This window comes from Anguilla rostrata, chromosome 14 (assembly GCF_018555375.3).
Source record: "Anguilla rostrata isolate EN2019 chromosome 14, ASM1855537v3, whole genome shotgun sequence".
In the NCBI taxonomy this organism is placed as follows: domain Eukaryota; kingdom Metazoa; phylum Chordata; class Actinopteri; order Anguilliformes; family Anguillidae; genus Anguilla; species Anguilla rostrata.
In genome coordinates, this window is record NC_057946.1 from 8,279,823 (window position 1) to 8,293,802 (window position 13,980).

At 55.9% G+C, this 13,980-nt stretch overlaps 1 protein-coding gene across 3 annotated transcripts in view; it reads left to right on the forward strand.

The window, feature by feature from the left end:
• Nucleotides 1–13,980, forward strand: part of LOC135240137 (ceramide transfer protein) — a 41,488-nt gene that overhangs the window by 14,012 nt on the left and 13,496 nt on the right. For all 3 annotated transcript variants that reach the window (XM_064309442.1, XM_064309440.1, XM_064309441.1), the window contains exon 3: nt 1,019–1,135. In XM_064309442.1, coding sequence (XP_064165512.1) covers nt 1,019–1,135 — 117 coding nt within the window. The remainder of the gene's footprint in view (nt 1–1,018; nt 1,136–13,980) is intronic.

The window sequence follows — 13,980 nt, forward strand, 5'->3', positions numbered from 1 at the left end:
TCAGGAAATGATGAGGGGTACTGCCATTTGTTTAGTTAAGATCTCCCTGTTTTTGTCTCCGTAGTCAGACCGACATTAATGTAGTTTTAATGCATTGCTGCCGAAAAGCTGTTCGAAAGCATGCACGCCCATTTCTAATTATTTGCTTCTCATAGTACTGCTTTCAAGTTGCGGAAGCTCAGCATTGACTGTGAGCAGTTCTTTGTGAAATTGTCAAATATGGCCCTACAGGAAGCCTGGTAGGCCACGATGATGACACTCATTTGTGGCTATAACCATTTAAAAATATGGACATTGCTCACAGCAAAGGTCTCCTGTGTGATGACTGTGACACTCCAGGCTTTGTTGCTGCTATCAGTGCGCTACATGCTAACGGTGTCAGAACCTGTAAGTATTTCTGTGGTGTGAAACAGGCAGTCTTGCGTGGAATGTAAACATTAGGGGCGGGGTTTATCCGGCAGGGGCGGGGCCTCCCGAGCGCTGCGGTCAGGGGAGACCCTCGTCCCCCCGGGCCCCGTTCAGAGGAGCTGCCGGGGCCCCCCCCTCCGCTGTGTTTGGCGCATTCCTCAGCCTGGGCTTTAAACCGGTGCCTGGGCCCCTGAGCCGCCGCACGCGCCAGCGCCATTCCGCACGTTCCTCCTGAGGCGGGATTAGCCCCGCCCGCCGCGCCGCGCCCGCCGCCTGCGGACGGGAGCGGCGGTCACGAGCGCGGCCCTGACGGCCTCCAGGAGTGCTGAGAAACACAAGCTGAACGAAGGCCACTCCCTGAGTTCAAAGGGCTGCCGGTCCAGTCTCATTAGCATTAGCGCTAGTGTCGTTTGCATAGCTCTGCTTTGCTGCAGTGTGACAGGGCGAGCCAGGCGGCGGCTCTCCTGTGCTCAGATGTGACTACTGAGTGTTAAGGTGCGTCCACGCGCTCGGTCTGCATGCCCCGGCCCCAGAGCACTGGCTAACAGGCGTCTCTCTCTCTCTCTCTCTCTCTCTCTCTCCCCCCCCCCCCCCTCCCTCCTCTCCTCAGCCCCACGAGTTTGACGAGTGCCGACTGGACATCAGCGTGAACGACAGCGTGTGGTACCTGCGGGCCCAGGACCCCGAGCACCGGCACCAGTGGATCGACTCCATCGAGCTGCACAGGGTGAGGCGCCGCGCCGCGCCGCGTGCGGACGCTCCCCCGACGGGGGCTCCGGACGGACCAGCGGGATCGCGGGATCGCGTGACCGTTAAAACGCGCTTAGCGTAACGTTCACCGACACAACGAGCGTCTGAATGAAGTCCGTGGTGAATGTGAGCTTTTCTCGTGTTCGCCGTGCCGACGTTGTGGCTTGTCGGCTCCAGTTTGGACGCTGGGGCCGCGGCACTCACGGATGGCACTTTTGTAGCGGCTCCTTCGCTGTGGCTGGTGCTCGGTGTGTCCAAACGGTTTCGCGGTTGCGTGTGTTTTAGGCTGTGGTTTGACGCGTCGTGCTAGCCAAGTCACGGTAAGACTCCGATGGATACGCGTGTTTCAGAAGAGTGGCTGGGGCTTTCCGGCAGTTGAACTAGACGTGCGGAAGCGGAAAGTGCAGTGGAGTTGTGTGCCGCCTCACCCCTCAGGTGAATCACAGTTGTGAAAGGCATTACCAAGTTTGCAGTGAGGAAAGCGGTGCCTGTGGATGTCATTAGCTGCAGTTAAACTGGTCTGCAGGAAGCATGCCCGCGGAGGACTCTTTTGGGTGCAGACAGGAAAAGGGGTTTTGGAGCGGTGTCGGCGGTGTGTGGGTGTCCTCTTTTCTGTTTAGTACCGCACTGTTGCACTTTCTCTTGCTTCAGTTTTATTTTGGCGTGCGTGCAGAGCTGTGCCAGCTCCCCCGTTCTGCTGTTATGCATGAAGGAAGGTTCCGGATCTCTCTGAAACCAGCAGGTCTGACTCCATGACCCCCGGTACACACACAGGGATTCAGGTTTTTCTGATAACATCAGATTTGAGTACAGCTGAACAACCTGCCAGCTCAGTTGCTTTAGGGGCTTTAGATTAAGAATAAAGGAGAGGAAACTGTGGATGCTGGGTGCTCTAAAGATGGCAGCACTCTCAGCTACAGCAGTGAATGCCTGTTTAAAAACAGTTCTCTTCCCTTACTGTAATGAAAGTGAATGGCGATCGCTGTGCTAATGGGCAGTCCCTCAGTGTACGGCCGGTGTGTGAGAGTGCACAGCTTCTAAGAGTGTGTGAATGTGACTGGGGGAGGGGCTGGCGGGGGCGATACCGTCTAAAGCGCTGTGTCTCAGTGCGGTAAGGCACTGCGCTGTGAAGCGTGAACGTGCGGGTGGGGAACTACACTTTGGGTGAGGCGTTAAACCCGATCTCCACACCGTGGGAAGTGTGGGGAGTGACAGGGCCGTGTCTGTCTCTCCCACTCGTTATGTTCATTAACCCTTAATGTTCCAATGCCAATGTAACGATCACTACTGGTAACTGAAAGTTCTAGAACACCCAACTTCGAATTTTGAAGAAACATTCCAAAAAAAAAAGAAACCTGCTCTTCGAAGGGTTGCCCCGGGCAGATGAAGCAGTGGGCAGGCTGCAGCTGTCTCTCTCTCTGCAGTGGAACAGCGGGTTTGCTCCTGACCTCCGTTGCGTTTCTGCTCCAGCGCGGAGCCGTGGGGGCAAGCAGCACGCGGTTCTGAAGCAGGCGCCAGGCTGAAAGCCGCCTGCAGTCAGCGGTGCGTTTACTCTGTTATTTCAGTCCCTTCTGAGGCTGTAAGCGAGGCAAGAGGTGGAAGCCTATTAAAACGCGGCGGTTTCTTGCGTGGCGGTATCCTGAATTTGACGTGAGCCAGCTGCATTCCTCTGTGCTCACCTGTGCCAGGGGCGGGGCTGTGCTCGGGGGGCGGGGCAGAGCTGACAGGCTGGGCACTGCTGACGGGGGGAGGGGTCAGGGCTGATGGGTGGAGCATTGCTGACAGGTGGGGCAGTCCTGACTGGGGGAGGGGTCAGTGCTGGTGGGCGGAGCAGGGCTGGTGGGCAGGGCAGTTTTGACTGGCGGGACAGTACTGACTGGGGGAGGGGACAGTGCTGACTGGTGGGACAGTGCTGACGGGGGGAGAGATCAGGGCTGGTGGGTGGGGCAGTGCTGACGGGCAGCTCAGTCTTTGTCCCAGTTCATGTAGAGCAGGGTGAGAGCGCGAGGCTGTGACCCCGTTTCGGAGGAGCCGCTGGCTTTGATCCTCAGCCCGGCGGCCGTCCCGCGCGGCCCGTGGCCCCGTCCCGCCGCCGGCCCTCGCCCCGCTGCTCGCTCGCCCCGTTAGGCCTGATGCGGAGCGGCTGACACACGCTCTATTTTTAGAGCAGGCCCAGCCCATTTGCTTAAGCTCCCCAGAGCCGCCCCAGGCCTACTTAACTCATCCCCTCCCTCGTCTGGCGGACGTGCGTTGGGCATGTCCCAGAAACACTCCGCACACACCTCTCCTGCGTGCGTGCGTGCGTGCGTCTGGGAGCGTTCCTGCAGTGCGTTATGGGTGCGGGCGTGGAGCTTGTTTCCTTAATTCCCACACTCGCGGTATTGTAGCGCTCACAATGTAGCGCGGGAGACCTTGAGGGGCCCATAAGGGGGCGTGAGCGGCGCCCATTGTTTGCGGCGGCCGAGCGGGACGGGGAACGCGGGCGCCGCCCCAGCGCTGTAAATATGTCAGCTCTGACCTCGCACTTTCCATAGCCAGCGCACTTCCCTCCGCTCCGGACCGAACAGTGCCGTCCGTCACTGTGTGAGCCTTAGGACTGGAGCCTGCAGTACCGTCCGTCACTGTGTGAGCCTTAGGACTGGAGCCTGCAGTACCGTCCGTCACTGTGTGAGCCTTAGGACTGGACCCTGCAGTACCGTCCGTCACTGTGTGAGCCTTAGGACTGGAGCCTGCAGTACCGTCCTTCACTGTGTGAGCCTTAGGACTGGAGCCTGCAGTACCGTCCGTCACTGTGTGAGCCTTAGGACTGGAGCCTGCAGTGCCGTCCGTCACTGTGTGAGCCTTAGGACTGGAGCCTGCAGTACCGTCCGTCACTGTGTGAGCCTTAGGACTGGAGCCTGCAGTACCGTCCGTCACTGTGTGAGCCTCAGGACTGGAGCCTGCAGTACCGTCCGTCACTGTGTGAGCCTTAGGACTGCAGTCTGCAGTACCGTCCGTCACTGTGTGAGCCTCAGGACTGGAGCCTGCAGTACCGTCCGTCACTGTGTGAGCCTCAGGACTGGAGCCTGCAGTACCGTCCGTCACTGTGTGAGCCTTAGGACTGGAGCCTGCAGTACCGTCCGTCACTGTGTGAGCCTTAGGACTGGAGTCTGCAGTACCGTCCGTCACTGTGTGAGCCTTAGGACTGGAGCCTGCAGTACCGTCCGTCACTGTGTGAGCCTTAGGACTGGAGCCTGCAGTACCGTCCGTCACTGTGTGAGCCTTAGGACTGGAGCCTGCAGTACCGTCCGTCACTGTGTGAGCCTTAGGACTGGAGCCTGCAGTACCGTCCGTCACTGTGTGAGCCTTAGGACTGGAGTCTGCAGTACCGTCCGTCACTGTGTGAGCCTTAGGACTGGAGCCTGCAGTACCGTCCGTCACTGTGTGAGCCTTAGGACTGGAGCCTGCAGTACCGTCCGTCACTGTGTGAGCCTTAGGACTGGAGCCTGCAGTACCGTCCGTCAGTGTGTGAGCCTCAGGACTGGAGTCTGCAGTACCGTCCGTCACTGTGTGAGCCTTAGGACTGGAGTCTGCAGTACCGTCCGTCACTGTGTGAGCCTTAGGACTGGAGCCTGCAGTACCGTCCGTCACTGTGTGAGCCTTAGGACTGGAGCCTGCAGTACCGTCCGTCACTGTGTGAGCCTTAGGACTGGAGCCTGCAGTACCGTCCGTCACTGTGTGAGCCTTAGGACTGGAGCCTGCAGTACCGTCCGTCACTGTGTGAGCCTTAGGACTGGAGCCTGCAGTACCGTCCGTCACTGTGTGAGCCTTAGGACTGGAGCCTGCAGTACCGTCCGTCACTGTGTGAGCCTTAGGACTGGAGCCTGCAGTACCGTCCGTCACTGTGTGAGCCTTAGGACTGGAGCCTGCAGTACCGTCCGTCACTGTGTGAGCCTTAGGACTGGAGCCTGCAGTACCGTCCGTCACTGTGTGAGCCTTAGGACTGGAGCCTGCAGTACCGTCCGTCACTGTGTGAGCCTCAGGACTGGAGCCTGCAGTACCGTCCGTCACTGTGTGAGCCTTAGGACTGGAGCCTGCAGTACCGTCCGTCACTGTGTGAGCCTTAGGACTGGAGCCTGCAGTACCGTCCGTCACTGTGTGAGCCTCGGGCCTGGAGCCTGCAGTACTGCATTAGGGTCTCTCATCCAGTTCTGCTCTCTCCATAAACGCACGTTCGGAAGTGGCTATTATCGCTGGATGAACACAGACGGACAGAGAGACGGAGGGAGAGACAGCGAGCTCGGCGCCAGGAGCCGGGCCCTGTGGGCCCTGCAGTGGGGGGGGCCGGGTGGGGCCTGGTACGAGCCTGTGTGGAGGTGATAACTGAGCTGTGAGCCCCCTGCTCTTAGCACCTGCTGCTGCTGCTGCTGCTGCTGCTCACTTACAGTGTCAGGCTCTACCGTCCACAGCCTGCCAAAAGCTGCCAGACCTCACCTCGCCTCTACTCTTTCCCACCTCGACAAACACCGGAGAACTTTGGAAAATATGACAGAAAAGGTGTGTAGGGTTAGGGTTAGGGTTTTGTACGTGAGTGGAAGGTGTGGAGTTTTTTGCTACATGCTGAAGTGTGCGTAGGGTATTCCTTAAAGAGCCCCCCCCATGCTGTCATCTGAGCGTGTTGTGTAGCAGGAGGAGGAGGAGGAGGAGGGGGAGGAGGAGGAGGATGTTTACTCTGGCACTCCTCTGTCCTGCCCTGGTGTCCCTGCTCCAGTGTGGCTCATGTGCATTCCTCACATTACCGCCCCTGTGTGGGGTGGGGTGGGCTGGGGCGTACGTGTGGTGACTCAGGCGCGTGAAGGCAATAGCTGTCATGTGCTTTTTTGTGGCGGGGGGGGGGGGGAAGTGCAGCGCTGCAGGGGCGCTGGGAAATCCCTTTCCCTGCTCACGGAGAGAGGCTGGAAATGCTGAGTCACAGACCCCCCCCCTCCCCCCCCACCCCACCAGGCAGGCGGTGTGTCCTTCCGCCTGCCTGACTCACCGCTCCCTCCCTCCCGTCCCCCCCCGTCAGGCCGGCCCGCAGTTATCTTGCCGAGGGCGCGTCCCGCGGCCAGCATGGTTGTCCCTGCTCGTGCGTCACGGGGGTAACTGCCGAGCGTTAGCGCTCGCTGCGCTTATTCCAGATTACAGCCGCGCCGATGAGAACAGAGCTCTGCTCCAGCAGCTGCCACAAATCCCCCTCTCCTCCCCAAAATCCCCCTCTCCTCCCCAGAGCCCCCTCTCCTACCCCAAATCCCCCTCTCCTCCCCCAAATCCCCCTCTCCTCCCCCAGAGCCCCCTCTCCTACCCCAAATTCCCCTCTACTCTCCCAAAACCCCCCTCTCCTCCCCCAAATCCCCCTCTCCTCCCCAAAATCCCCTTCTCCTCCCCCAGAGCCCCCTCTCCTACCCCAAATCCCCCTCTCCTCCCCCAGAGCCCCCTCTTCTCCCACAAAATCCCCTTCTCCTCCCCCAAATCCCCCTCTCCTCCTCCAAAATCCCCCTCCTCCCCCAAACCCCCTCTCCTCCCCAAAATCCCCCTCTCCTCTCCAAAATCCCCCTCTTCTCCCCCAAAATCCCCCTCTCTCCTCCCCCAAATCCCCTCTTCTCCCCCAGAGCCCCCTCTCCTACCCCAAATTCCCTCTCTCCTCCCCCAAATCCCCCTCTCCTCCCACAAAATCCCCGAAATCCCCCTCTTCCCCAAACCCCCTCTCTTCCCTGAAATCCCCCTCTCCTCTCCAAAATCCCCCTCTCCTCCCCGAAATGCCCCCACCTCCCCCAAACCCCCCCTCCTCCCCCAAACCCCCTCTCCCCCCGAAATCCCCCTCTCCTCTCCCAAATCCCCTCTCCTCCCCCAAATCCCCATCTCCTACCCCAGATCCCCCTCTCTTCCCCAAACCCCCTCCTCCCACAAATCCCCATCTCCTCCCCCAAATCCCCATCTCCTCCCACAAAATCCCCCTGTTCTTCCCCAGAACTGCTGTCCTCCCCCGGAGCCCTCATCTCCTCCCCCTGCCCCTGAAGGCCTGTGAGCATTGCTCCTGCAGCTCGTGTAGCCTGGTGAAGGCTGCCCTGATGCCGTTGAGCGTAACTGGAGCAGACCGGAGCAGACCCGCAGAACGCGCTCCGGGGGTCTGTCTCCTCCTGACGGCGCGGGGGAGATGTGGGACGGCAGACAGCGCTGCCGGAACGCCCGCCCGCCCAGCTGTCGTCCTCCCGTCCGTAACGAGCGGGGGGCGGATCAAAGCCCCGTCCCGAGCCCCTGACCTGGCTCCACGCCCCCGGATTCACTGCTTTCAGCATTTTGCGTTCGCGCTTAACGCTGAGATGCTTGCGCCGTCGGCCTTTCCGACTGAACTCCCCCTCATCAAAGGCAGAGCGTGCGCAGCGCTTCCTGGGGAAGGTGCTGCGGTAATGGGCCACACAATGCCTGGGACGGAAGGCCTCTCTTTCATAGCGATGGCACAAAGCAGCTGCTGTCATTGGACATGCAGATTTACTGAATTCATTTAGACAGCGAGCGTCAATGTGCAATTAAAATGACCTCGTGTCCTGTTACCCTCACTAGTACTGCTGCTGCTCGTTTTCTGTGGTTTGATCTTTATTCCATCCGGTCTGTTTTGGGATGAGCCACTAATTGTGATGCAGATCCGGTGTTGTTGATCCCGTGTTTGGTAGCGTGCTTTTTAAATGAGCGGATTATGCTGCTGGTTGCACCTGGACACGCTGCGTTTGCTTGTGTTTTGCTCTTGTGTTGTCCATTTTCTATTTCCGTCCAGCTATATCGGTATAAGGGGTATTGATCAATCGATTGGTTCGTGCTGTCGCCAGGGAGACGCCAATCCCCTGATCACTGCTGATGCCAGTGTGTCTAAATGTGCCGAATCATTGCGTCTCCGTCCACGTGCGATGCCGTCAGCCGTCTGCGGAAAATGTAAGTGCAGCAGACGCATGAAAACGCATTCGGAGGCAGTGACTGTGTTACGCAGCTGGTGTATTGATCAGACTGCTCTGGAAGACAAATGATTTGTGCTTCAGTAAAAACATTAGCAGAAAAAAAAGGCTGTGGCCTGTTACACAGTATGTAGGCCTGGTTGAGCTGTGTATTGCAGGCCTGTGAATCTCCCCAGCTGACTGGGCGGGTCAGCACCAGTGTTCAGCAGCACTGTCTGTGGTACGCTGCTTTATCTGGTGAACCGCTCAGCACTTTGTATGCGCACACCTCTTGCGAAGAATGAATGTTATTGGCCAACAGGAGGCTTGGCTGTACTCAACAAGGCGAAGGTGCTGGCATGTTACTTGCAGAGCTACCATGAGTTTCTGCTGGAGTTGAGGGTAAGAATGTATATCTGGTGCCACCTAGGGGCTGGATGCTAACATGCAGTTATGTGCTACATTTAATGCATTGTGCTTCTTCTTAAAAAGCCAATACTCAGTTAGTTTTGATCATCTGAATTTCTCTAGGGCCATTTTGGTGAGATGTGGATTTAAAATGGCTAAAGAAACAAAGTTGTGAGATAAATATATTTCCTGCCGTTGAGTGGCAGAGGTGAGTAATCGAAACGGTGTGATGCGAGTGAAAATGTAAATGAAGCGGCTCATTCTCCGAGCGTCAGGTTACCAGCTGCCTGTCAGCCGGGCTGAAATGTTGCATTGTTACGGAAGGCGTCAGTGGTTATTTTCTTGCTGGTTCTTTTAGGATAAGCGCTGCAGTCTTCAGCTTGCTATGCTGCTCTGATTTCAGTCTGGGTGAAACCGCCCTGCTGAACAGAGGGGAGCCGGTGTGGGGGAAGAATGGCCACTCACATACTCAAACTTTTTGGCTGGACAGCAACAGCGGGACCAGCCCTACAAACGCGAATGTCTGTGACTGAGTAATGAAGTCACACCATTGGTCGGCCGGATCACGTGTGTTAGGTCCAGCCATATACTAGGTTTTAACCTGGTCTTGTTTTATATGAGAGGGGTCCTCTTTGTTTCATTCAGTTCATGCAATATTTCTCAAACCAGGAAACTGTCATTGAAGGCCTGATGTTGGGGCACTAGCCAAATAAAGTGGGGGTAGGTCATGTGACTAGACTTAGAAGCCTCGCTACCAGGCCAAACTCGTTGTGGAGGCTGCAGTTCAGGGATGCAAATAGCGGTTACTCAAGTGCTTTGTTAATCAAATGGAAATGCTCGCGTGGAGCCTGTTTGGTTGCTTGTTTTCACGCTGAGGGGCAGGTTCAGTGTGTGAAACGCAGCTCGCTGAAGGTGGCGTTCGGCCATATTGTCCCGGCGCGCACTGGAATGATGTAGCCTAGCCGCAGCATGACATCGACAGTATTATAATCCCTCAGACTCGCCAGAGTAAAGGAGACGGGTGAGGGAGCAGAAAAGGCGCTTTGTCCCCTGAAGGGTTTTTATTAACCCTCTGCTGGCTGTCTTAAGATGTGTTAACCTGCAGCTCCACACAGGCGAATCCAGAAACGAGACAAATGACCGAACAGCTTTGAGGATAAAAACAAATCGCTGACCCCTAGTGGCGAAACTTGGCATTTCGCCCATGGGAATTGTTGGCATTTTTGAGAAGCGCAGCCCGGAATGAAAACTGCTAACCTGTTCTTTTAAATGCGTTTCATTTGTGGCTGGAGAAGCGTTGTTGGCGCATGTTCAGATGGCGTTTGCCTGAGCGCGTGAGCCCTTATCAGCAGAGGAAATGGCCGAGCTGGGGTGCGCTCCTCTAACCCAGGAGCGCCAGATCAATATCACGGGAGCGGCTGAGTAAACGCGCCTTGATTGCGGAGTCTGTACCGCTCAAACCAGGTTAATGCACCCAGCGGTGATTCATGTTCCTAGAAGCACCACTCAGGGCCTTAAGGAATTGGGAGTTTATTTGAAGTAGCTACTCCGCGCCCTTAGGCATTTTGGAAAGTAGCTGGGGAGACTGCAGCGGCAGGGCGAGGTCCCGGGAGGGTACTCTGCAGTCTCTGCCCTTACTCTGCTGGGAACTCAGCTGAGTCACTCACCTCCCCCAAGAGCCATTAGGCCTGTTTTCACTTTACCTCCTCCCAGTAGTGACCTCTGGGACGACTGACCTGGGACCAGTCTGAAAAGGCCTGCGTAATTACAGCCAACCCGTCCGCATGCTTATCGGACTGTTCTCAGATCAGCCACTGCTCTCGGATTGGCGCTAAAGATGAGCTGTTTGACCTAAGGTAACCTAGGGCTGTGGGAAACACCCCTCGATGATACCACGGATCACATGACCTGGCTCCTAGGTGGGCAGAGAGCCCGTTTAGGTGGGCGATGTGTTCTCGTGATCTTCGCAGATGCGTCCCTCTACGAGGGCTTGGTTTCGCACCGCTGTGACCTGAGTTAGCCTGCAGCGGGTCAGTGAATCTCTGGCACTGCGTCTGGCTGAGGACGGGAGATGAAAGCTCACGCCCCCTGCTGAATTATTCATGAGCGTCTGTGGGGCGGAGGGGGCAGTGCCAGCAGAGGAGTACTCCGGTAGGTCTGTCCAGGGAGAGAGAAGATGCTGTTTGGCATGTGCTTTGCCAGCCTCCAGAGCTAGAAGTAGGGAGGGAGAGAGAGAAGGAGAGAAGGAGGGAGAGAGGAAGAGGAGGGAGAGAAGGAGAGAGAGAGAGGAAGAGGACGAGAGGGAGCAGGGCGCCTGCTGATAGACCTCATCCATCTCCTCGCCGCAAACCCCCCTGATCCGCTTGCCATTCATCACACAGCCGCCCGGCTACACACTCCTCCTCCTCACTCACTCCTCATCCCCTCCACCACCACTCACTACTCACCTCACAACACCACACACTCACCACAACACTACGCTGCCTGCGCACACACTTACCACCACTCACGCACACCACACGCACACACACACGCCTGCGCACACACACACACGTGCACTCACACACATACGCGCCTGCACACGCACACACACACACATGCTCGGCGGTGCGATGGACCCGGTGCAGGAATGCAGCGAGGCGGAACGGGCCCCGCGGCGTAGCAACGTAAGTGCGCGATGCGGCACACGCACGGGACTGCAGAGGAACCCCGACAGAGCAGCACGCTCTCCCGCCTCCGCGCACCCGCTTCCCTCCGCTCTCCCACCCCGCTCCCCCACCCCCGCCTCCGCTCTCGATCCCCCCGCCGCCGCCTCCGCTCTCCCGTCCCCCCAGCCTCTGCTCACCTGCTTCCCTCCGCTCCTCCGCCCCCGCCCCCCGATCTCGCTCCCCCGCCCCGGGCTCCCGCCTCGGGCTGGGCTCAAGGCCGGAGCTCGTCTTCGCTGCAGCCGCTGAGGCCCACCCTGCTGCTCTCCTGTGGCACTGGCTGCATCCCAGTTGTGTGCTCAGCCCTGCAGCATCTGCTCTGCTCTGCTCTGCTCTCTCTTCATGCGCTTAGTCTCTGGCTGTGCGCTGGCCTAGCTCCTGCTCTGCTGTGTCTGTATCGCAGTGTAGTGTAAATGGGATTCGGAAATGCAGTTTTTATGCTGAAATGCTCTATTTGGATTATAGCCGCAGCTCCTCAGGAATTTAATGACTGCGTTACAAATTTAAGCCGTAAAAATGCCACCCTCTATATTTGTTCGTTTGGCTGTGAACAGAGCCATTTGCCATCTGCGAGCCTCTCAGACGGAGCTACGTTTGATGAATGAAGCTTTTCCACCTCATTGCTGTCGGGTCTGAAATGTGTAATTATATCTCCCCGCTGTTGAGTATTTGGTTACCAAACTTTCTGGCTTTAATAAGTTCGGTTCAGCTGGCAGAAGTCTCGGCATTAACAGCAGGGTAATTAGAATTCTAACCTGATTGACCTCAATAGGAGTTTAGTAACGGTTTTTTAATGGTACGGAAATCCAGTTATTGCATGTTGTTATTTCAGCGTATGGAATGGTAAGCTTTTTTCCTTAATAGTCTGAATTTGTCAGTGTTTCTTTTCCTGTTTGTTTACTTTTTTCCCTGTGGAGATGGGCCAGTCATCTGTATCAGCTCATTCCACCTGCTTCACTGGTGCCTGGTCTGTGTAAGAGTGAGCTGTGTGCAGCTGTCATTACTGTCCTAATTCCGTCAGTGTGACCGCCCTGATTCCGTTCGTGTAACTGCACTGATTCTGTCAGTGTAACTTCCCTGATTCTGTTAGTGTAACTGCACTGATTCTGTTAGTGTAACTGCCCTGATTGTGTTAGTGTAACTGCCCTGATTGTGTTAGTGTAACTGCCCTGATTCTGTTAGTGTAACTGCCCTGATTCTGTTAGTGTAACTGCCCTGATTCTGTCAGTGTAACTGCCCTGATTCTGTCAGTGTAACTTCCCTGATTCTGTCAGTGTAACTTCTCTGATTCCGTTAGTGTAACTGCACTGATTCTGTTAGTGTAACTGCCCTGATTCTGTCAGTGTAACTTCCCTGATTCTGTCAGTGTAACTTCCCTGATTCTGTCAGTGTAACTTCTCTGATTCCGTTAGTGTAACTGCACTGATTCTGTTAGTGTAACTGCCCTGATTCCGTTAGTGTAACTTCCCTGATTCTGTTAGTGTCTCTGATTTCATCAGCATAAGGGAGAGAAGTCGTCCATCTCTGTGGTTGATCATCACAAGTAGTAGTTTAGGAAATTGTTGACTCTAGGTTCTGAAAACTTGAAAAAAGGTCACAGCTAATGCATTTAGGATCGTCCCCGATTTGTCACTTTGTCACATGAAGTTTAATTGCGGTTTAATGGCATCAAGATCATTTCCTTCTCTGCCATTACCTAATGGAAAACATGAGGGACTGGGATCTTAGATTTTAATATTCTGTAGTTCCACGTGTGGGGGGAGGTCCCACTGCAGTTGTCAGTCTTTTCATTGAGCAGAGGTGTAACATGGAAATAAGACCAGCCGCGATCAGTGGTTTTCATAAACACTTTGATTTTCCTCCTTACTTCGCGCCTCTCATATCGACCGCGTATCCACGCTCAGCGGCCTCTGGGGATTGTGGGGCTCTCCTGTTGTTAGTTCAGGCAGGTCAGACCATTTGAGCTCTTATCGAATCGGTCCCATTGTAATACCTGCGATATGCCGGTGCTGGCCTGCAGCCACTGCTGCTGACTGCAGTCTGCCTCACAGGCTGAGGAGATGGACCCGTGGAGCCTCTCAGTGTTTTCCATCCGTCTCACAAGACCATTCCTTCCCTCCTTCCTGTGGTTAATGTCTGGTTTTGTTATATTACAGACATTTTAACAGTATTCCTGAGCAGACGCCCTTATTTAGACCGTAATCTTATCCATATATCTATCCAATAAAACAGTGCCGGTCATTAGGACCGTATTACTCATTCGTTTGCCGGGTTGTTTGAGTGTTTGAGTGGTTAAAGAGCTGCTTGATTGGTAAATGGTAAATGGACTGCATTTATGTAGCGCTTTTATCCAAAGCGCTTTACAATTGATGCCTCTCATTTGCCAGAGCAGTTAGGGGTTAGGAGTTAGGTGTCTTGCTCAAGGACACTTCGACATGCCCAGGGTGGGGTTTGAACCGGCAACCCTCCGACTGCCAGACAGTCGGTCTTACCTCCTGAGCTATGTCGCCCCGTTGATTGTCTCGCGCTGGTTCTGGTTAAAGAAGCGTGTCGCCATGGCGCTAACGGTAAGCTGTGAAAGGCCCTCCACCCTGCTGAATGCCTGAGTGTGATGTGATGCGCAGGGTGGCGTGCGTGTCTTCCGCGCGCGTCTGTTCTGTGTTCCTGTGAAGGGTGTGAAGCTGGAGCAGTAGAGGTCTGGAGCTTTGCTGAAGGGTGCGTCGGCTGTTTTACACCTGAGAGCTGGTGGCAGCAGTTCCTCA